The sequence below is a fragment of the Herpailurus yagouaroundi genome, unplaced genomic scaffold (assembly GCF_014898765.1).
Source record: "Herpailurus yagouaroundi ecotype Mexico unplaced genomic scaffold, PumYag 77, whole genome shotgun sequence".
In the NCBI taxonomy this organism is placed as follows: domain Eukaryota; kingdom Metazoa; phylum Chordata; class Mammalia; order Carnivora; family Felidae; genus Herpailurus; species Herpailurus yagouaroundi.
In genome coordinates this window covers 32,965,238-32,988,663 of record NW_024412388.1, presented here as the reverse complement: position 1 = coordinate 32,988,663, position 23,426 = coordinate 32,965,238, and the positions used below count along the sequence as shown (strand labels likewise).

The 23,426-nt window shown below is 54.4% G+C and overlaps 2 protein-coding genes and 1 long non-coding RNA gene across 3 annotated transcripts; 2 read left to right on the top strand and 1 right to left on the bottom strand.

The window, feature by feature from the left end:
- Positions 1–2,481: 2,481 nt before the first annotated feature.
- On the top strand, positions 2,482–4,007 carry GUCA2A (guanylate cyclase activator 2A). Its single transcript, XM_040457024.1, has 3 exons — positions 2,482–2,713; positions 3,205–3,400; positions 3,768–4,007. The coding sequence occupies exons 1-3, from the start codon at positions 2,639–2,641 to the stop codon at positions 3,830–3,832; spliced, it is 336 nt and encodes a 111-aa protein (XP_040312958.1). The 5' UTR covers positions 2,482–2,638; the 3' UTR covers positions 3,833–4,007.
- Positions 4,008–6,701: 2,694 nt separating this feature from the next.
- On the top strand, positions 6,702–7,878 carry LOC121018305 (uncharacterized). Its single transcript, XR_005785123.1, has 2 exons — positions 6,702–6,770; positions 7,714–7,878. It is a non-coding gene; the product is annotated as an uncharacterized LOC121018305 (long non-coding RNA).
- On the bottom strand, positions 7,253–9,661 carry GUCA2B (guanylate cyclase activator 2B). The gene is made up of 3 exons (XM_040457014.1): positions 9,554–9,661; positions 8,248–8,434; positions 7,253–7,513 (listed from the first exon to the last, which is right to left on the bottom strand). The coding sequence occupies exons 1-3, from the start codon at positions 9,641–9,643 to the stop codon at positions 7,434–7,436; spliced, it is 357 nt and encodes a 118-aa protein (XP_040312948.1). The 5' UTR covers positions 9,644–9,661; the 3' UTR covers positions 7,253–7,433.
- Positions 9,662–23,426: the final 13,765 nt, after the last annotated feature.

Genomic DNA, 23,426 nt, shown 5'->3' with positions numbered 1-23,426 from the left:
CAAGATCCAGCCCCTGGCAGGGAGGGGGCCCGAACTCACACCTGGGCCGGGGCTGGGCTGGGAGGGTACGGGAAGGGGAGCTGGTTCCCATTTCCCAGGGCAGACATCAGAGGTGGAGTTAGGTAGGGCAGGGCCCAAAGTCCTGAGGGCAGGGAGCTATTTCCTCTTTCCCACAGTGTGAACTGTGTTAACTACGTCACTCCTGCAGCCCCCACCCACTCCAGTCCCACCTGGCACCAGATAGGCCCTGGCTAGGGGGCTGTGGGACAAAGAGGCTCTAAGAACCAAAGCCCCTCAGTCCCTCTGTTCCTCAGGAGGGGAAAGACAAAAAAAAAACAAAGCAAGCCAGAAACGGGGCTCTCCCAGCACACAGCAGCCCCACCCAAGCCTCATCCTTAAACTATATTTCAGTTTCCTTGAGTCCCCCACTGACCCAACCCTGATCCCAAACCCAGTCCTAACCAGCATCCACATCATTGGCGATCCCGACATCAACCCAATCTCAGACGCACCCCAATTCTAAACCTCACCCTGAAGTCCCGCCCCACCCTCTGCTCCCTCTAACCTTGGCTCCCGACTTGAACTCCTACACTAACTGCTCGTCCGCCTTGCCGCAGCTTAGCCCCGACCCCAGCCCAGAACCTTAGGCTGACCCTAAGCAGCTTTCCCCTTCCCCAGCTGTACCCCAGATCTGTACCTGGTGTTCACCTCCATCCCAATCACAGCAGACTCTACCCTTACGCAAACGTCTAGCCTCACCTTCAACCTGGACTCCATCCATAACCCTACCAGACCTTATCCCATCTCTGACCCTCCCCGGGGGTGCGCTCCCACCCAGCGCTCAGCTAGCAGAGGCCGCCACGTGGCTGGACTTGTGCAGACCTTGGGGTGCACACACATACACACGCCCCTCAGCATGCACAGACATGCACGCACTCCAACGTGCCCCTCCCTCGGCTGGACTCCTCCAGCTCCTTCTTCAATACCTACTCTCTCCACCGAACGGTTCCTGCCCCTCTCCCAGCTTTCCTGGCTTCTAGCCTGGTTTGTTTGTACCTTAGAACCACGGAGCTCCCAGGGCTTTCCTCCTTCTGTGTCCTGGAGGCCTGGCTCACAACAGAGTCCGATGAACACCCACTGGACCAGGGCAAGTCCTCGTGGTGATCAGAGTCTAGAGGGGCAGAGACATACACCCGAGTAATCCTGCCCAACATTCCCGGTAGAGGAACGTGCCTGCTTCTATGGGAGCTACAAGAGGCAGCTAGGGATGGAGTGGGGGTTCTTTGGTCCGGGTCTTAAAGTTTGAGGAGGAGTTCACCTAGTGACAAGGGTGGCAGATAAAATAGCATGCTTAAAGGCAGGGAAGCATGTTCAGGAAGGGTTGGGGAGGTGAGCCTGGTAAGAAAGGCCAGGGCAGAGCGGTTAGGCTGGTCTAGTTGGGGAAGAAAGGGGTTGAAGGAAAGGCACACATGGTGGGGGTAGTCAGAAGGCAGAAACAGCGGGATGGAGAGGGCTGGGGGAGCAGCAGCCAGGGTATCTGGAGGGAGAGTGGAGGAGTTCATTCTAAGACCGTCTGAGACTGAAGGACAGACGGGAGAGCCAGGTCAGCACAGGCAGGCAGGTGGTCACCAGAGGGGTCAACCGGGGCCAGAAGCTGCTGTTGATATTGATCAAAATAATAATAATAGCTGAATGAGCTTTCACTGAGTGCTTCCTGTGTGCCAGGCACCGAGCTGAGCATTTGTATGACATCATTTAATCCCCACAGTGAGCCCACCAGGTGGGTGGTATTAGAATTATTGATCCACAAGGGATACTGAGGCTCAGAGAGGAGAAACAATTTGCCCAAGTTCATGCACATTAAAATCAGGCAGCAGGTAGGACTTGAACCCAGGCCTGTGGGACAGGAAGAGCTGAGGCCTCCCTCAAAGTCATAGTGGCCAAACCTAGGACCTGCCTTGGCCTGCGACTCATCTCTCATCATTTGAAGCCCCCTTGGAAGCCCCTCCTCCCTGCAGGCTGAACTCGTCACATTTCCCTGAATATTCCAGACCGTGTTCACCTCCTGGATGTTCTGCATATAGCATCCTGTGCAAGAAGTGGCCTTCTAACCCTTGCCCCTTCTCTAAGAAAATTCTACCCCTTCTCCAGAACTCAGCCCCGGCACAACCTTCTTTGGGAAATCTTTCTGAACTGCCTGCCCCAGGCTGGGTGAGGGGGCACCACCCTGGCCTCTCCACCTCCCAACCCCCACTCCCTGACCACCCTGCATTACCACTGTCTAGGCCTCCCTCCTTAAGGGCTGGGCTCGGTCTGCAGCCCCACCCCAGCCAGGGCCGGCCTATAGCAGGTGTCAGTGAGTGCGTGTGGTTGGTGAATGAACACAGGACCCACCTGGCTAGGGGTTAAAGTAGGAAGGAGCTCAGGGTGGGGCGGGGCTTCTGCCGGGCTTCTGGGACTGATCTCTTATTTGCCAGGGCTGTCTCCAGCCTTATCTGGTTAGGCCTGAGTTGAAAGCAAGCTGGTGACATGCTGACATGGTTCCCGGGTTACTCAGTAACCTTGCCCTCTTTAAAAACCCCACCGTTTCCCCCTGGCATCCAGAACCGACCGCTTCTCCCTCCTGGGCACTGCTGCCATGAATACCTTCCTGCTCTCTGCACTGTGCCTCCTGGGGACCTGGGCAGTCCTGGCAGGGGGAGTCACCGTACAGGTAAATCCTCTGTCCCTACCCCAGCCCGGCTTGCTCTCTGCTCCCAGTTCCCAGGGCCCGTCCCCTGAGAAAGCACCCCCTCTTTCTGGAGTTGGAGCAAGGTCTCAGGTGTGGCCCTTTCTCAGGAACCTGTTTCTCAGTCCTGTCTCGTATGCCCTCCCCTTCAAACTTGGACAGAAGAGAAATCACCATTTGGGAAAGCGGGTTGATTAGCCAATTTACTGAGGGCTTGCCAGGGCCAAGCTCCTCAAGGGAGGCCCCATGATCATCCTGGGAGAATGGGATTATTAGTCCCATTTTTCAGAGGAGGAAAATTGAGCCTCAGAGAGGTTCTGTAACTAGCCCTAGGCACACGGCTGGGAAGTGAAGGAGCTAGATTCAGTTCTAGACCTTCCTCTCAGCCAGAGCATCGACCTGGGTCTTGGGGAACCATGCGGGCATCCCAGAGCAGGCTGTAGCCTGGCCTGACACTCTGAATTTGTCTCTCTCAGGATGGAGAGTTCTCTTTTTCTCTGGAGTCAGTGAAGAAGCTCAAAGACCTTCGGGAGCTCCAGGAGCCCAGCATTCAGAACCGTAGGAAGAGTGGTGGGCCCGTGGTTCCCATAGCCTGCAGCCACCAGAAGTTTCCCGAAGAACTCAAGCCTCTCTGCAAGGAGCCCAATGCCCAGGAGATCCTCCGGAGGTTGGGTGAGTAGCTACCTCCCTGGTGGGTGGGGCCTGGGAACTCCCTGATTGGTGGCACGGGAGGGGGATGTGCTCTGATTGGTGGGTCTGATGAGGCGGTCGTAAGTAGTTCTAAGTTGTAATTGGTGGAGCTTGCTCTAGGAAGATCCCCGCTCTGCATCCCGCTTCTCCGGCCTTAGCAATTGCTCTTTCTGGGCGGCATCTCCATTCTGACTGGCTGGCTTGGGCGCTACCTGCTTGGGGGGGGGAAGACCAGCCGGTCGGAGAGGACAGGCCTGGGTTTCTCCTGGGGACTCCGGGGCAGATGTCCAAGCTCTGGCTCAAGGGAGGGCGGGGCCTTGGCTCTCTGGGCGCCCCATCTCTTGCGCAGAGGCCATCGCCGAGGACCCGGACTCGTGCGAGATCTGTGCCTTCGCTGCCTGTGCTGGATGCTAGGACGGTCGGCTCGCTGCCTCCTGCCCCGGCCGATGCTCCCACTGCCCGCAGCTCAGCCTACCCTGCCCCCAGGGGAGGCGTGAAGAGGGCGTGGCCTGGGGCGACCTGCGCAAGCACGGCCCCTGCCCCCCAAGATCCCCTCGGACCCTCAGCTAATAAACCAGATCCCAGAGTACTCCTGGTGTCGATCCTTCATCTGCCAGCCGACTCATCACCCAGCTTTATGGTTGCCTACTCTGCCCTCAAGCTCAGAGTTTACTGTGTGAAGTGCAAGGACCCTCCCTCCCTACTGACCTGGGGCTGCCATAGCACACAGGCACTGAGGGGACCTCAATCTGCAGGCCACCAGCTGGGGGGAGGGGTGGTGGAGCGGAATCTCTGCTTTTCTTTCACCTCCTCCGGGCGGGTAGGGGGAGGGCACCAAAGTCTCTGAGCCCTGAGTGAGCTCTGGAGTCCCTGGTCTGCATGTCCAGCCCAGTTTGGGTGGCTGTGAGACTGGCCCCAAGCTCTGCAGTGTTCAGGGGACCCCCAGCGCTGGCCCCCCTGACCACCTCAGCGTTGCCTCCTGCCCTACCCCCTGGGACCACACCTCAAGCCACCTCCCCTCACCTGTGCTCTGCTCCTCTTCCCACACTCCTGGCCAGATAAACTCCTGCTCAGGTGCCAAGGTTGTGCGCTCCCTTGGCCCCTCCTCAGAAGCCTTTCTTTACCCTCCCAGGGGGGTCTTCATGCTCCCGCTTTGTCCTCTGTGCTCTGTGGGCACTTGGATCACCCATGCCCCTTGCGAGGCTCTGGCCACCCTGTGCCATAATGGCTTCTGTGCCAGGGGAGTCTCTCTGACCCCCAGAGTGGGTGAAACCCACCACGCCAATGATTGCATGAGGATATGACCTAGGGCAGGCAAAAGCCAGAGATACCCAGTTCCAGCCCCATACCACATACTGTGCGCTGCTAGGAGAAGTCACTTTCCCTCTCTGTGCCTCAATCTCCTTCCCTGTAAAACTGGGACTGTACTAGTATCTGCCACCCAGGCTGGGAGAAGTAAACCAAAACATGGGGAACCAGAGCCAAGCTGAGAATGGTTCAGACAGGGGTGAGGAGGCGAGGCACGGAGGGCTGCTTGTTAGCAAAGTTAGAGGGAATGGGCAAAGAGGAGGTGACCAGGGTATTTCTTGGGGAGTCAGGTAGAGAAGTGTCACGGGGTGATTGAGGCAGAAGTCCTTGGGCAGCAGGATTCAGAGGGCGAGGTGTCTTCAGGGCCAGGTCAGGGGAGGCTCTGCAAAGGGGAGGGGTGGCAGGCATCTGCACGAGCGTTTGGGATAGGCACTGGGGTGGATGGACATTCAAAACCAATCTGGAGGGAGGGAGGCCGAGGGCGTTCCAGAAGGGGGAGTAGGTGCGGACCTAGAAGTGGGAAGGTCCAAGGCACTAGAATGGTTCAGTCTGGACAGGGTGGGTCCCGGGAGGCACCCAGGGCTGGGTTTGAACCTGACCATGTCACTTACAAGCTGTGTACAAATAATGCACGCAAATGTGTATGTAATGCTACTTACCCTACGAACCAAGTCTGCCTGAGACTTGGTTTCCTCATCTGAAAATGGGGATGATGACAGCACCTCCCAGGGCTGCAGGGGATTTGATGTGATGCATGGTGGGGCAGAATCATGAAACGCTCCCACTCTGGAGCTGAGCTCTGGGTGTGAATCCTGACTCTGCCTGTTACCGGCTGTGTGACTTTGGCCAGTTACTTAGCCTCTTTTCTCCTCAGTCTCCTTATCTGTGAAATGGGGATCACAAGAATCCCTACTTGGTAGGGTTGAGGGAAGGTTAAATGTAGTCACATAGGAAAAACTCTGAGAGCTCTGCAGGGCCCGTAGTGGACACTTCTGCTGCTGCTATTATCACAGTTTCTGTGTAGATGGCTCAGCTTGAGCCTGGCACATAGTAGGTGGTCAGTCAGTGGCATTTCCCTTCACTGCCTCCTCCCCAGGTACCTTTGGGCTCAGTTTAGAATGGAGTGCTGGGGAGCCCCAGAAGGATAAGGGGCCCTGTCAGAGCAGGGCTGCGGGGTTCCCCTGGCATGTTGGGTACAGAGAGTCTGCAGGATGCAGGGCCAGGGAGGGAGGTCTGCCTGGCCTGGGTAAATGTGATAAGGGCTCATCTCGAGTGGTGGTAAGAGAAGAGAGGGCCCCGAGAGTCACAGGCGGCATTGCAAAGGCCCCAGCCAGCCTTGCCTGTGGGGTGAGGGAGAGGAAGGAACTAGAACTCTGGGGTTTGTGGCCTGGTCGAATGGGGGGCTGTGGGGCTCATGAGCAGAGCTGGGCGGTTGGGATGGGGAGCTGGTCTGGGGAAATTCGCCATGGCCTTGGCCCTGGGTGATCTGAGTTCAGAGATCACCACCCCTTTATGCCTGGCTCTCCTCTCTGGCTGCCTGGGACAGGGGCTGTGGAAGGGCCTTCCATCGTGTGGAAGGGCCCTTCTTCAGGGAATGCCCAGCACGGCTCCTGCCTTGAGTGAAGGAGTTGGCTGCAGCTGCGAGAGTGTTGCATCAGGTGTCATCAGCGTGGCCAAGTCACAGGGAGGCAGCAACAAGATGGTTCAGAGCATGGGCTCTGTCCCCCACTGCCTGGGAAGAAGTCTGCTTTGCCACGTTGCCGAGCCTGTGGTCTTGGACGAGCTGGTTCTCTGTCTGTACCTGGGTCTCTTTATTCATAAAGTGGAGTATTTATAATAGCACCTGCTTCATCAGACAGTTTTGAGGACCCAGTGAGTTAATAAGTGCAAAGCATTTAGAATAGGGCCTAGGGTATAGCGAATACTCAGTAGATGTTGGCTATTATTGTTATTATTATTCCTCAGGGCCGCCAGGATGGAGTGAGGGAGGAAAGGTCTTCCTTCCATCTAGAGCTGGCCAGAGGGTCCTGGGGAGCCCAGGAAGGTAAGGATAAGGGCCAAGGCCCATCTTCTCAGGAGCCCCGGGGCGGAGGCAGAGCAGAAAACGGGCCTGGGGAGGGGGCACCACGTGGTTCTCCCTGCACCCACTACTCCTGCAGCCCCACCTCCTGGGGGACGCTCCCTGCCCTCCCTGCCCCCTGGTTGTTGCTCTGGCTCTGCCGCTGGGCCAGCCCTTGGGCTCGGCTTGTGGGGTCAGGTGGGAACAGGTGCTCCATGGTTTCTTAGGTCTGTGATTGTGCGAGACTCATTTCACTCCCCCGGCCCGCATCCTGGAGACTCCCTCCTCCTATATGAAATAGGGCTTGATGAACCAACTCTCCAGGCGCTGGAAACTGGGAAATTCCTGACCATATCATTAGATCAACCTTTTTCCTCAACCGCTCAGCTACCCGAGCGCCTCTGCCCATGGCTCCTGGGGATGAACAAATGGACTCCAGACTCCGTGTGTAGGTGGGGAATCTTTATTCAGCAGCAGGGCTGCCTCAGGGGCCGAACTCTCCTCCAGCCAAGTGTCCAACTGCTTTGTGCCCGATCTAGCCGCTCGAGCCTCTGGCTGGTGGTGATGACCTCAGGGTCCCCCCCGGAACTCGGGTGGGGGTGCAGGCTGTGAAGGCAGCGGGCTGGGGACAAAGTGTCCGGGGTGGGCTCAGGGAGCCCAGCCATCTCCGAGGCAGCCGGTACAGGCGACATTCACACACAGCTCACAGTCGTCATTAGCCATTGTCCCTGGGCAAGGGAGAAAACCGGTCAGCCTACCCTGCCCGTGAACCACCTGTGGTCCAGGGAGCTGCTGGCCGGGCAGCCAGAGAAGGCTGCTTCGGAGGGGGCCTGAGGGCGAGGACCAGCATCTTTCTCACAGATCAGGAGCATGATGATGGAGAAGCAGAGAGTGACTCGGGTTCAAGTCCTGGCCCTCGCCTTCCTAGCGGGGCCTGAGCATGCCTCTTACACTCTCCGGGCTGGAGTTTCCCTGCTGACTCTGTGGACAGCATCAACTGACAGGGTGGCCGTGAAGAGAGAAGACCAGCAAAGGGACTGACACAGGACTGGCACTTAGTAGGTGCTCAATAAATGCTAGTAAGTCGCTATTGTCACTGGCCAGTTCTGCTTCTTCCCTCACATTTCAGCTTAGATGTCACCTCCTCTTGGAAGTCTTTCAGACTCCTTATGCCACCCCAGACATGAGCCATCTCTCCTCTGTGTCCCCTGTGCTTCCCCATCAGCCACCGTATTGCAGGCATGGCCTATGGGTCTGTTGTCCGGTGCCCTCTTCCCTCCCATCCGTGACGTCTGGTAGGACAATCGACGGTCCAGGTTGCCAGGGCCTGAGGGGGCAGGCCTTGACTCTCCCTGGCCCGGCCACTGGGTGCTTAATGGAAAGAACGGGCAGTGGAGGAGCTGGGGTGTGGGCAGGACAGCGAGCCAGAGGCAGGGAGCTTCGCAGGGGTGGGGGCACTCACTCAAAGCCTGGAAGACGCTGGCTGCTTCCCTGGATGCACAGATGGGCTGGAGGTCCTGTGGCAGGGCCGGGTGGTGACACACGGAGGGCACGAGGCTCTGGGCCTGGAGGCGGGGGTTGGGCAGCCACTGCTGCTCCAGGTTACTCAGCTTCTTCACTGATTCCAGCTGGACCTGGAAGCCTTGGTACTAGGGGGGCAGGGGAGAGGAGATGAGAGGGATCCGCAGAACCTTCCCTGTTCTCAGGGGGGGTCCAGGCCATACTCAAAGGACAGCCTGGGAGGTGGGAGCAGGCACCTGCCACTTCACACCCCATCGTGCCTCAGGCCCCCAGGAACTGTAGATGAGGATCCCATGGGGCTGGGGAGCAGGTGGTTCAGGGCACGGGCTTTGGAGACCAGTGTAAACCCCCTCCCCCACCCCGGTTCAAATCCCAGCTCTTCCCAATAGGCCGCCTGTGTCTTCTGCACTCTGAGCGTCATCTGGCAAATGGCCCCTCCCCAGCGCCTGCCACCAGTACAGTCCACGCTGGGTAACTGGACGATCACCCCTGAACCGATGTGGCAAAATGATGGCATCCCCAAGTTGGCCGGGTTCCAAGGCCAGGGACGCAGGGATGGGGGGGAAGGTGACTCTTCCCGTCCCTCCCAAGGAGGCTCCACCCAGAGTTGGGAATGTGACAGGGCCACAGACCTCCCCACTCTTGCTGGCCAGCGGCATCCCGCCGCCTGGCAGGCAGACCCTGCTTCCACGACTCCCTCCAGCCTCACAGTTGTCCAGGAAGGAGCCCCTCCCCCCTGCTGTCTTCTCTCTGAGCCTTTGCATATGCTGTGCCCTCTGCCCTGAACTGTCCTTGTCCTCTGTGCCTAGCTACCTCCCGCTCATCTTGCAATATCAGCTCAGTTACCTGCCAGGGAAGCTCTTCGGGTGACTCTCCCCCCCTCCACCCATTAATGGGAGAATATAGGGAGCTGTGGGAGAGCCCCCTCCTTCTGGGCTCCTGAAGGGCAGGGACTATGTCTTGTTCCACCTTCTGACCTCTGGCCAGGACCGGCCTTCTGATAGAGCAATGCTGAATAGCAGCGGTTTATTATTGCCATCACTGCTATCATCACTCCCTTCAGCGTTCTCGCTGCTACCACCCACCAGCTGTCTTGGTCCCTGGGTCGTGCTTAGGTGTTGGGCTGAGCCCTGGGCCCACCAGCCCTTGCTCCCCTATATCCCATGACGTTTCTAACGTCCCCTCTCCATCCCAGCCCCTCACGGGGGGACCTTCAGGCAAAGGGCACGCTGGCCGGAGGGACTCACCTGAATGTAGACTGACTGTGTGCCCTGCAGAAGCACCAGGAGGAACACAGCCATCCCGGACAGGAGTCCTGACGCCATCCTGCCGCGCATCTCACGCCGTCTGTATCCCGCTGCTGCTCCCACAGGCTCCCACCTGCTTCCCCAGCGAGCAGCTCTTTATAGGCCAGGCTCCAGTACCCTTGCCACTCATTAACTGGCCAGCTGGGGCGGGGTTGACAGCTGGTTGGCTGGCTGGGGGTGATGAGGGCAGAGAGGCCCAGAAAACTCAGGAACAAGATACTATGTGTCAGGCACCTGTGTGGGCGGCTCTGTGGGAGGGCCTTGGATACACCCCTCTCCTTAGCTCCACGAGACACCTATTTACATGGAATGATGGGGAGACCATTGTACAGACTGGGAAAGTGAGGCCCAGGAGGTGAATTAACTTGCCTCAGGTCACCAAGCTAGTCAGTGACACAGCAGGGACTCAAGCATCTTTGACTCAGGTCAGCCTATGGTCCTTTCTCCGGGCAAAGGAGGCAGATAGGCTGGTCCAGGGTGACATGGGCAGACACAGGACTGATGTCAGCACTCTCCGTGGCTCTGGACCTGATTGTCTCCTGACCCTCCACCGGGTTCAGTTTAAGGCCCCTCCTCCCGATCGGTCCCCACCCGGGCCCTCAACCTGCCTGTCTCTGCCACCTGCAAATGGTGCTCGGGACCCTCGGGCCATGTTTGACCCATCTCACCTGTCCGTGCCTCGCAGAAGCCAATCGCCTAACCCAGCATGCTATTGGGTTAGAGGAGGAGGAAAGAACGCCGACCTTGGGGACAGATTGACCTCGGCTCGAATTCTGGTCCTGCTGCCGCTCTATCAGTTTGGACAAGTCACCTCAACGCTGACTGAGCCTGTTTCCCCTTCCATCAAATGGGCATAATGACAAAATCCACTGCATGAGGTTGCTGTGGGGGTGATGGGGCCGGGTCCACTGAGTAATACTTGCCCCCTAATCTCCTTCTAGGCAATGTGTAACCCACTATATCCGTGGCTGAAGGTGGGGTCAGAGAGAAGAGGGCAAAGTCCGCGAGGGTGTTATCACCACTGCCACCAGGTAGCTGTAAACAGTGCCTGAGAGTCAGGACTCACCTCTGCCGGACAGGGAGCCTGGCATGTGATAGGCACCCCACACGTGACATTGAATTGAAGCCCAGGTGGCCCAGCTAGGTATCTGAGGCTCACTCTCCAACCTGTGGTTCAAATTTGCTGTCATCACATGTCCTAAGACAAACCCTACCTGCACATGCCTTTGCTGACGTATTCTATCTGCCTAGGATGCCCATCTCCCTTTCTCTTAACTTGGCAGGAAATGGAGAAGGGCTGGAGTGAACTCTGGCATTTCCTATGTCTAACTCTGAATCCAGACTTCAGCCTTTATTGTTTAGAGTATGAAGGAATTAATGCGCCTTTACATGCTTTCTCATCGGCAAACTGAAAAGAATCGTCGGGAACCATAGCTCTCGTTTCTTGAACAGGCCCCGCGTGCTAGGCCTGGTTTATGTGCACGAAGTCCTTCTAATCCTCTAGGAGAGGTGTAATGGTTGTCTCCATTTTCCAGGTGAGTAACCTGAGGCCCAACAAGGTCAAGCACCATGTGAGTGAGAGGGGAGAGCAGGCTTTATCGCTGAGATTCTTGCATCTGCTCAGCTGATGGTGTTCTAGAAAATGGAACTTGGGCCTTGGAGGCAAGAAGATCTCAGTGCTTCTCAACTGTGTGACCTTGGGTACCTCACGTAGCTTCTCCGAGCCTCTGTTTCTTCATCAGTAAGTGTGGGAAATAATGGACAACCTCATTGTGGCTTCATGGGACCAGTCCCATCCCAGAGGAACTGGTGACTCCCCCTGTCCCCAAGCGGACTGTCTTTCCAGCCAGCATCTGGTCCATGGTGACCACGCAGTCAGTGCTGGGTCGTCCACCTCTCCTTCTCCAGGGAGCTCTCCCTGACAAGCCCCATCTCTGAACCTACAGCTGGAACAGATCTGATCTTTGACTCCCGAACCCTTGCTTTCCCCATCAGAGCAAGCTCAGCCCCCCTGCCCCCACACCAAAGGGTGAGGAACAAACCTGGAGGGGCTGGAGGCCCCCCTTTCTCTTCTCTGCCTTCCAGCTCCGCCAGCCAGGGCCCCTCATGTGTTCTTCTTTCCCTGGGAACAAGTTGTGTGACTTCCCTATCTGCCTAACATGACTCAAATTCACAGTTCAGCCCAGCTCCTCCTAATCACTTCACGAATGACCCATTATCTGTCAAAACTAAACCAGTCACAGACACAAACCCTGCCCGCCGCCCCGTTCGGCCAGCGTACTCTGACGTTTCTTGGGGCGCTTCTTTCTTGAGGGACCTGGGAAACGACTGTCGCGCTAGCCTGTACTCTGGTCCCTGTGCGGAAGCCTCAAACACCACAGCGGAGTGAGTGACAGCTCCCTGTGTGTGTGTTTGGGAATGTCTATCTCCACACGGGGTTCCCCACTCAGGGCCCCCCCGCCATGGTGCCCCAGAGCCTGTGACCCTCCCTGCCCCTAAATGGACCCCTTCCCCAGCAGAGCAGCATTTGTCACAGCAGACCACCCTGTCTTTCTTGGAATAAAGCATTTTTTCCACTTGCTGACTGGGCCACCCGCTCCCCAGATTTTCTGCCAATCTCATTGGCTCATCTTCTCTGTTTCCTCAGAATGACCCAGGGACCCCAGGGCTCGGTCCTCGGACCACTTTCCTGTGTCCGTAGTCACCAGTGATCTGATCCAGTCTCAAGGACTTAAATGCCACCAGTGCCCTATTCTCTCCCTAACCTGGCCTCTCCCCTCTGTTCCGGACTCCTTTATTTACGAGCTCAGCATCTACCATAACAGTCGATGGCACTTAACATCACCTCATTGCTCAGGCCGAAAATCTGAGTCATCCCTGATGCCTCTTTTTCTTTTATCTGCCAAATTCAATTCATTAGCAAATCCAGTTGGCTCTCCCTTTAAAATATTTCTAGACTCTAACCGTATCTCACCATGTCCACTGCTACCCGAGGTCCAAGCTATCATCCCTGGTCATTGGTCTCACAGATTATTCCAACAGCCTTGTATTAGTCAGAATTCTGCAGAGAAACAGAAACAGTAGAATATGGATACACACAAACACACACACACACACACACACACACACACACACACACATATCCTATTTATATATATATATAAAATTTATATCTTATCCTTCCTTTCTTTGTACAATCTATCTATCCCCCTATCAGCTACCTATCAATCAATCATCTAATCTATGTCTGTCTATCTATCTAGATGTATTTCAAGGAACTGGCTTATCTCGTTGTGGGGCTGGCTAGTTTGAAATCTGGAGGGCAGACTGCAGACTGGCAGGCTGGAAATTCAGTAAGAGTTGACACTGCAGTCTTGGGTCTGGGTCTTGGGTCTGGGTCTTGGGTCTGAAACCTGTAGGGCAGGTCAGTAGCTGGCAAACGCAGGCAGGGTCTTTATGTGGCTGTCTTGGGGCAGATTTCCCTCTTCTTTGGGAAACCTCGGTCTTTGCTCTTCAGGCCTCCCACTAATTGGGTGAAGCCCATCCGTGTTATTCACTTCAAGTCCGCTGATTGTAAATGTTAATCACATCTGAACAAATATCTTCATAGCGACATCCAGACCGTTGTTTGACCAAACAACTGGGCACCATAGCCTGGCCAAGGGAGACCTTCGGCTAGATCTCTCTGTACCTGCTCTTGGCTTTCTTCAGGCCCTTCTCCACCCAGAGCCAGAGTGATCCTATCACAGTCTAAGTGAGACCATGTCTCTCGTCTGCTCAAATCTACCAGCTTTCCAGTTTACTCAGGGTAAACCCAAAGGCTTCTACTGTTCTGTAAGCTTCCTTTGGCACCCCTCCAAAGATTTTAAGCTTATCTCCAAAGATTCTGCCCTTCACTCTCTGGATTCTGGCCACACTAGCTTCCTTGCTGTCACCCAAACACACTAAAGGTTGCTTACTTCGGGTCTTTGCTCTTCACCCACTATATATGTGGCTCACCTGTCCCTTCATCCGGGTCTCTGCTTAAATGCCACTTCCCCAAAGAGATCTTGCCGGGCCATCCTACCTCAGAGAGCTTCCCCCATCTATCCTTGTTTTCTTAACTTGCTTTCCTGTAGCACTGGTCCTATATATACATTTTACTTCTTACATTTCTCCCCCTACTGGATTGTAAGCTCTATTAGAGTAAGGAATTTGTCTATTTTGTTCTCCCAAAACAGTATCTGGCACATGGCTGGTGCTCAGCTAACACCTGATGAGTTGAATAAATGAATATATTTGAAATATCTACTCCAGGAACCACTAGATGTTGGGCCTTGGACAGTATCCTACTTCTCCGAGCCTTATCCATCTCATCTAGCACCTTCCTGACACAGGCAAGGAGCCTGGCACATGGTGCGTCTTCAAAAAATGCTGGTGATTACTATTTTCAGAGTTGAGAAATCATTTGTTTATCAAGAAACAGAATCCTCTTTGTGTCTTATGTGCTTGGCAAACTCTAAGGCATCCAATAACTTAGTCACCAAATACTTACTGATGGCCTACCATGCGACAAGCACCAGGGCAGGACCTGGTGGGAGTGCAGGTGTGGCTCTAGGGTGAGAGCTCTTAGCTATCCCTTTAAGTTCAAGGCTAAAATGGGAAGATGACAGATTTAAAGAAGGGTCAGCATACTGGGTCCAATGCATGAGCAGGATTGATCTGGAAGGCCCTGTGTGGGGAGCTGTATAAGCCACGGTGTGGTGGATTTCCCAGCAGCCTCCCAAATGAAATGTTGGCCTGTCCCTGGAGAAGTGGGTGACCTAGGGAGTGGTTCTATTTTTTCTATGGCCAAAAGGAAACTCAGAATCAAATATATACCCCAATAGTAGTAACCACACTGAATCTCATCCCGTCTGTGTCTTCCCCTTTGTCTCTTTTCCCAGTCTATCCATATTGCACTGATCTTGCTCTCCACACACCCCCAACCCCACCCCACACACTTAACACCCACTCACCCCCTCCACCCACTCACCTTCCCCCACTCAGTCCCATCCACACACCTCTACCCACACCCCCCCACACCCACACATCCCCACCCACTCACCCTCACTCTCACCCCCCACCCACACTCACCCTCACCCACTCATCCTCACCCCCACCCCACCCACACATCCCCACCCATACCCCACCCACACCCACGCACCCACACCCACACACCCACACACACTCCCCCTCCCCCTCCCTCCTCCACCCCACCCACAACCACACACACCCACGCACTCACCCTCACCAAGTCATCCTCACTCCCACCCACACCACACACCCCTCCACAACCCCCCACACATTCACACACACCCACTCACCCAAACCCACCCACCCCCCCACACTCCTTTCTGGCTTGTGTGTATTCTCACCAGCTTCACTGTTTTTATGGACTGGGGGTTGGGTAAGAAGTGTTTAAACACAAATACGTGAATCAGGGTTGCCCCCTGGTGATGGGCAGGTGACACTGCAGGCAGAGAAAGATGAATTGCCTTCCATCCTGGAAGAATCCACGTCTTTCCGAGGCGCTGCTTGAGAGTTAATGGGTGAGCAGACATTTATACTCTCTGATGTGAGGGGCAATGGGAAGGCTTGGTCCCCATGTGTATGCTTAGGTGGGGGGCGGGGGGGGGGCTCCTACCAGCACGATCATGATGGTCACCGTCAGTGATGTTCCTTGGAGGTGCCAGGAAGGAAAACGTGTGAGGTTGTTTCGGAAAAGTTCCTGTTTGCTGGCGGATACCCAAGTCCTGTGGCCTCCAGATAGCAGATGCTGAGGTGAACAAAAAGGCTGAAATGGGGAGGACAGGGAGGAGAATGTTCAGGCCATGGGGAGGGGGGACCTGGCACTGAAATCGGGTCTTGGGGGGCAGCCAAGGGCCTGCTGGGGCAGCAAGAGAAACTGAGAAGAGACACTGGGCTTCCGGAGACCGGTGCTGCCTGAGCCGGGCTGTTCTGGTACAAGGGGTGGGTGTGTGCCTTTGACCCTGACTTCTGCCGGCATTTCTGCCTTCCCTCCCCTGTGTCAAAGGCAGGCGTGGCAAGTTGTGTGTGTGTGTGTGAACACACACGTGTGAACGAGCGTGTGTGTGTGTGCGTACACGTGAGTGTGTTTGTGTGTATCTGTGCCCGTAGGGGTGAGAAGGATGTGTTGTGACTGTGCGCCCGTGTGAGTGTGTTTATGTGTCCACGTACGTGCATGTGTGAGAATAGCGTACATTTGTATATGGGTACGGTTTCTGTGTCCGTGCACCTGTAAGTGTGAAAGCGTGGGTGTGTGTGTATCTGAGTGCATGTAGGCACGTGCAAGAGCACGAGCGTGAGCAGATGTGTGTGCGAGTGGTGCATAGGAGCGTGTGTGTGTGTGTGTGTGTGTGTATTTTTGGGTCAGCATGAGTGTGTACAGGTGAGGGTGTGTGAGTGCGTGTCGGGTGTTGGAAGGGAGGCCATGCGCGTTTGCCCGCGGAGAGTGGCTGAGAGGGTTCCATCACATGTGGGAGACCCTGTGGCGTGGTGCCAGGGTGAGGGGAGGGCTCGCGGTGTGGACAGATGGAGGCTGGAGCCAGGCGGAGGTGGGCCTTCGGGCAGCTGGCTTGAAGTGACGCAGGAGCCGGGAGGGTGTCCAGCCTGTGGCAGCCATATCAGAACGTTCTCCCTTCTTCCACTCCTCCCTCCTGCCAGCGGCCACCTGAATGGTATGGCTCTGGAGTCAGGCCGAGTGAGGTCCCACTACTGCCGGGTCTGGGGCCGGTCACCCACTTGTCTCAGTGTGAGCTCTCAGTGGTGAGGTGGGAACGACACCTGGCTGCACAGTGGGGGTGATGAGGGTGAATGGGGGCAGTCGTGCCCGCTAGCGCTCGCTGGGAGCCGACGACGCGCCGGGCCCCGATCTGAGGCCTTTGCAAGTGCAAACATGTGGCTTCCTCCTACAAGCCTGGGCAGTAGGCAACTCCCTTTTAGAGAGAACACCGGGGCACGGAGAGCTTTGCTGACCTGCCTGAGAACCCACACCTTTAAAGTGGCAGAGCCCCCGCGCTGATGCCCTAAGCACTGTACGATAGGCCTCCGTGAGCCATAAGTGACTATGAGGCACCCCTCCCAGTGCTGGGCACATCGTAGACCCTCCACAGGTGTCCCCTCATCCCCTCCACTCTCTGTCCCTCCTAGGGCTTAAGGGATCAACTGAGGGAGAGAATGAGTCTTCTTCCCGTCCCCTGTGAACACCACTACACCACAGGAAGTTCCTGGATTCCTGGAATCCTGGCCGCTCGGAGAATAGACTCAGATGTTGGCTCGTGTAACCACACCACTGGCAACATCACAGCAACAACATATGGAGAGTGTAGAACATGGTTAGGCGTGATGCTTCGTTTGACCCACAAACGTTTACTAGGCACCTGGAAATGGAGAAGACAGTGTCGGTCTGCAAAGGGCCCATGGTCGATAAGGACAGATGAGGACGATGTCATGTGTTAGATGCAGGGAATGCGGAAGCTCAGGAGGTGCAGGAACCCCGAGAAGGCACCGCCTTCCTCCAGTGAGGAAGCAGGGAGCTGTCAGGCTCCTTCGGCCCTTTGCTCACATCTCATGCCTGGAATGCCCTCTCCCACCCTACTGGAGCACCAGCCCAGACCATGACCCCCCATTCTCTCCTCTTCTGAGGAGTTCCTGCAGTCTTTGGGCCCCCCACAGTGGAACCGAGTGTCTGCTATCTTTATAATTCTGTTTTTGGTGCAAGGGACCCATCTGCACAGTTAGACTGTGTCCCCTCCAGGGTACAACCTCAATGTCACGTTCCTCAGGGACACCCGTGCCTAGGTGGTCCCACGCAAGACGGGGACACACTCATCTTTACTGATGCTTGAGTCTGGGGGTTCTTTGTTCGCAGCCCCCAGGGCTGAACTGCTGAGGAAATCCTAAGTGCTGAGTCAGGGCCCAGCTTTGCCAAGCAGGATTGCGTTTCATTAAGTGGGGCTGAAACACAAATTCTCCGCAGCATTCATGGATCGATGTCCAAGGCGCAGCTGCCATTTATGTTTTAAAATTTGCAGTTGGGGATCATTGTGAAACTTGATTGCTCTGTCTTGGGGACGTCTTAAAGTCCAACTCCACAATAAAGCCAATCAGACTCAACCATCAAATGTCAAATAGGAGCTAATGAACCATTCACAGGCTTGGGAGAGAAATCAGGCAATCTCTTATTTCAGGATTATCCCTTCCAAATATTGAATCTGAACCGTAAGCAGAATTTGCTATAATTGCGTCCCCCTCCTCTCGGGCGTAGGGGATCATTGGCATTCACGTCATGTCTCGGCTTTCTGGAGAGAGGCTTGCCAAGCCGACCCACTGCTTTCCAGAGACACGTGCTCCTGGGGCATCATTCTGAGAGGGAGCAGGCAGGGGGTGCCGGGATTCCTCCTTGCCTTGTAGTGGAGCCTGTTGAGCTTGATGTTGGCTGGGTGTCCCGAGTATTTGCATGGCATCCTCTTCGTGGGAGAGGACATCTGCGTGGAGGGAGGGGGATCCCCTCACATAAGCCCCACTGGGAGCTTGGCTGAACTTCAGGAGGGTAGGTGGAGCCCAGGGACAATGTAACCTGTCTGGCCCCTCTGTATCTCTCTGTCAGTTGCATTAGAGTCTGCGAAGACTGGCATCGTGGCCCACCCGATGATGCCCCAGTACATACGCTGCTCCCTGTGACTCTCTGAACCATCTGGCTGGGTGATGTGGCTTTGCCATCACCTCTACCTGGGGCAGTGCCATGATGCAAGAGGTTATTACCCTCCTTCTCATCCTCTCAGGAATTTAGGGTAGCACAATGGTGAGTCACTCCCGATGTCAGAGATGGCTGGTCGTCCATTGAAGTTCTCTTTCCCCTCCCGAACTATACAGTCATGGCTGGAAAGCAGCTGTCTAGCTGGGAACATGCCACTAGCCTTGGTCATAAAGCTAGCTTTCATCACTGGAGTATGTCAGGAAGTGATGCGGGCCACTTGAAGTTCAAGGCTCTTGAGAGACAACATGCCTCCTCCATCCTTATTTCCCTCTTGCTGGTTAGTTTCAGATGATGACAATGTTCTATAAGATGGCAGGGTCACAAAGGGGAAGGAGCCAGGGTCCTTAAATCGATACCTTCAGGATAGGGTCCATGGCAGATAGAGTACATCGAATGGTTCCACGTCTTGTCCCTGTGTGCATCTACGTCTTACTGTTATGTGAACTCATAGTTCCCCTCAAAAAGGTGAAGTATACTGGTCAAATCAGAGGAATGGGGAATCAGTAAAATGAGGCAAAAGTTCCAAGCTTAAGTCTCATGAAACCCCACATGCTTCTGTGTGTGGGCTTTCATTTCTGCCATCTGCACATGAACATTGCTGACTTGTCTGCTAGAGGAGACGAGATGAGCCTAGGAAGCTTGTTGGAGATGTCGCAGTCGGTAAGAAGTAGATCCAGGCCTTGGGCCCAGGCAACAGAGCTCACCCGCCCCATCGAATGGCCACTTGAGAGTTTGGCCCCGCATGGAGTAAGCCTAGTCCCCCAGTTGTGCAGCCAAGGCCAGCCTAGACCAGCCTTCAACCAGCAATCCCTGACACCTGAATGAGCCCGGTGAGACGAGCAGAGCTATCTCGCTGAGCCCCATCTGACTCCAGATGTCTGCGCAATAGACACTGTTGTGTGCCGCTGAAGTTTCGTGGTTGCTCGTTACGTGGCATTACGACGATAGGTAGCTGACAGAGCAGTCTACCAACCGGGACTGAATCTGTGCCGGAAAGTTCTGTCGTACATTTTGGGGTTGACTTGCAATAGCAGTTTGGCTTACCCTAATTAGAGTGCTCCACTGCTTCTGTGGCTCCCTCATTGGTTCAGGATGAAGGGTCCAGAAGAGCCTGGCCCCTGAATGCCTTCCCGGCTCCACCAAGCATGTCCCTCCCCTCTTCTCCTACACACAAGTTGTACGGGCTTTCTCCCAGGTGCTCGGATGCTCCAGACAGTCTCCAACATTATGACCTTATTATACATTTTCCCCTTGGCTTAGAACTTCCCTCCTCCTCACTTAGCATAAGTGACTCAGCTAAAATGTGCCTCCTTCTGGCAAGCTTGTCCTTATTCTCAGAGGAGGCCGGTCCCCATTAAGATGGTCCCAAATCTCTTTGTACCTCCTCATGGCCCTCAGTGCCTTTGCAACTCCTGCCCGGATGTGTCTTCTCCATCACGAGGCAGGAACCCTGGGTGGTGCGCTCATGGTGTGTGCCTCCCAGGGCCATGTACTGGAGAGTATGTCTTGAATAAACGGGTGACTCAAATGGCGTAGGTGACACTCTCAGACTAGGGTTACCAAGCTTTTGTAACAGACACCTCTAGCTTGCGAAACATATTAGGGACCCTCTTCTCCTCCACATATTGTCCAGTTGTGTGTTTATTTCTCTCTCGCCCTTACTCCCCAGCTGAAGCTCTCCAGCGGCCGTTCAGTGGGGTGGATGGACCCTACTGTCAGCCTTCCTGGTCCCAAGGTCTGGCTCTACTCCTTACCAACTGTGACATCTCCAACAAGCTTCTTAATGCTTCCTTGCCTCAGTTTCCTCATCTATAAAACGGGGATGATGAGAGTACTCTTCTCATAGGATTGCTCTCGGGAATACACGAGCACACTTCGAAGCCTCACATTTGGTGCAAGTTATAAAAGCATTAGCTATGATTATTCAAAGCCAGGGACTGTATTTTATTCATTTTTGTATCTCTCATGCGCTGGCAGAATGCCTAACCCAGTGCTGGCAGAAATGTCTCCATAAATGCCTTTTAAAAAACATCCTGGAGGTCTTAAAAAAAACTATGCTTTTTTTTTTTTTTTTTTAAAGAGCAGTTTTAGGTTCAAAACCCAGCTGAGAGGAAGGTGTAGAGATTCCCCACCTGTCCTCTGTGCCCACACGTGCACAGCCTCCCCTGTTATCAATACCGCTCACCACAATGGCGCAGTTTTTTAACCAAGGATGAACTCCTACTGACACATCGTAACCACCCAAAGTTCAGAGTTAATCTTAGGGTTCACCCTTGGTGTTGAATACTCTATGGGTTTGGACAAACGTATAATGACATACATGCCTCATTATAACGTCACACGAAGTGCCTTCACTGCCCTCCTCCTCCTCCTTCACCGTCTTCTTCTTCCTCTCCCTCTCCTTTTTTCACACCTGTTAGGCCATGAATTCAGGCTCCTTTTCATTGCTTCTCACAAGCGTGTGTCTCTGGATGGAGAGGCTGGTGGCAGCTGAACCGTCTTTTCCTGATCATTTTTCCTAGGCCTTTCGGGAATCTCACTCCATTCTTAGAGCGCTTAATACACTCAAGACGTACTTTCGTTCTCTTGGCAAGAGTCTTGCCTTGAACTTGTCTGTTCGTAACAACGCCAGGAGCACACGCTGGGCAACGCAGACCCTTCCGGTTTTGCTGCTGTGGCCTTTACGGGCCATTCTTTTCCTTTCTGAAGAGTGTCCATTCCCTTGCTGTCTGGAGATCACCTTCTTTACAGATTTGCATGGAACAAGTCCTTGTGTAGATCAAGTCCGTGTTTATCTTTTCTCTTCTTTTTTAAAAAAAATTTTTTTTAACTTTTTTAAAATTTATTTTTTGGGCGCCTGGGTGGCGCAGTCGGTTAAGTGTCCGACTTCAGCCAGGTCACGATCTCGTGGTCCGTGAGTTCGAGCCCCGCGTCGGGCTCTGGGCTGATGGCTCGGAGCCTGGAGCCTGTTTCCGATTCTGTGTCTCCCTCTCTCTCTGCTCCTCCCCCGTTCATGCTCTGTCTCTCTCTGTCCCAAAAATAAATAAACGTTGAAAAAAAAATTAAAAAAAAAATTTATTTTTGAGACACAGAGCGTGAGTGGGGGAGGGGCAGAGAGAGGGAGACACGGAATGGGAAGCAGGCTCCAGGCTCTGAGCTGTCAGCACAGCGCCTGATGTGGGGCTCGACCTCACGGGGACTGTGAGATCATGACCTGAGCCGAAGTCGGAGGCTTAGCCGACTGAGCCACCCAGGTGGCCCAAGTCTGTGTTTTTCTAAAAGCCTACAGAACACAGAGTTGCCGTCTTTCCTCTTTTCCTTTGTGTTTGTCACTGTGGCAAATTACCAGAAGGTGGTTATTGCGACTGAGAGGTGGTAAATGCTTTTTGAGGGAGTGAATCAAAAAAAGTCATGGAAAGAGTATTGAGAGAGAAAAAGACAAGAATGTGGACATTGAAAGAGCTATTCAACTCCGAGCCGGGAACCTGTTGCATATGTCCCACCATCCTGCCATTGCTCAAATCTGGGTTGGAAATGACAATCAGAGAAAACTAATTTCATGGTGTTTCCTTTGCACGTTATCTGGACGCCAAATGGCACCTCAGCTTGGTCCCCAACTTCCTTCCCTTGTCACTTGCCACTCCTGGGGCTCCTGAAGAAATAGCACAGGAATTGGCAGTGACTGAAAGTTTTCAAGCGTCGTTGAATAGCCAAGGCGGTACATTTGAAGGGGCACCATTCATTGGCATACATTCCCACCTGTTCATTTAAAAATCCATCATGTTGGGGGGAGCCTGGGTGGCTCAGTCAGTTAAGCCTCCGACTTCAGCTCAGGTCATGACCTCACGATTCGTGAGTTCGAGCCCCGCGTCAGGCTCTGTGCTGACAGCTCGGAGCCTGGAGCCCGCTTTGGATTCTGTGTCTCCCTCTCTCTCTCTCCCCCTCCACTGTTCTCTCTGTCTCTCTCTCCCTCTCTCTCAAAAATTAACATTTAAAAAAATCCATCATGTTGGGGCACCTAGGTGGCTCAGTCAGTTAAGCATCCGACTCTTGATCTCAGCTCAGCTCTTCATCTCAGCGTTTTGAGTTCAAGCCCCGCATTGGGCTCCACACTGGGTTCGGAGACTACTTTAAAAAGAATCCATAGTGTTATCAGTACCTGTACCCCCCACTTGTCCCTCTTTTTCTTTATGTCACGATTCAGGAAATGACTTGGCAGCAAGTTGGGAGGTTGTGACCTTCCTGGAAACTGTCACCATCATATCAACTCTCAGCAGCCGCTGAGGGCTTAGTCCGTGCAAGAAGTTGTCAGTATTGTACAGTATTCAGTCATTTACTCGTCACAACATCTCTGGGACGTGGTCAGCACCACTGCAGCAATGAAGAAGCTGAGGCTCTGAGAGCCTGTGTCCCAGCTGGTACAGCTCGGAACTGGTAGAGCCAGGATCCCCGACTTGAGAACACACTAAGGGACAGGTGTGGCGTCTCCCGGTGGGCCACAGGTGTCATATCGAAAAGGCCTGGCGAACGCCACCCTGGAAGACCTGTGTCATGACAGCCCATTATTTCAAAGCGTTGGTGGGGTGGCTTGTTGTGTCGGGAAGCTGCAAGGGAGGCAGGGAGGGTGTCTAATGGTTGGGACTGGAGAAGTGAAAAGGCTGCCTGGCGAGACAGGGCTCTCTCTGCTCCCTCCCTCCCTGAGCACGGCCAAAGAAGATGATGGGGAGTTTTGTGTGAGCAAAATGCTGAACTGGGTGACCCTGAAATTTCATTTCCATTCTTTTTTTTTTTAATTTTTTTAAGGTTTATTCATTTTTCAGAGTCAGACAGAGCGTGAGCAGGGGAGGGGCACACACACACACACACACACACACACACACACACAGAATCTGAAACAGGCTCCAGGCTCCGAGCTGTCAGCACAGAGCCCAATGCGGGGCTTGAACTCATGAACTGTGAGAGCATGACCTGAACCAAAGTTGGACGTTCAACCCTCTGAGCAGCCCAGGTGCC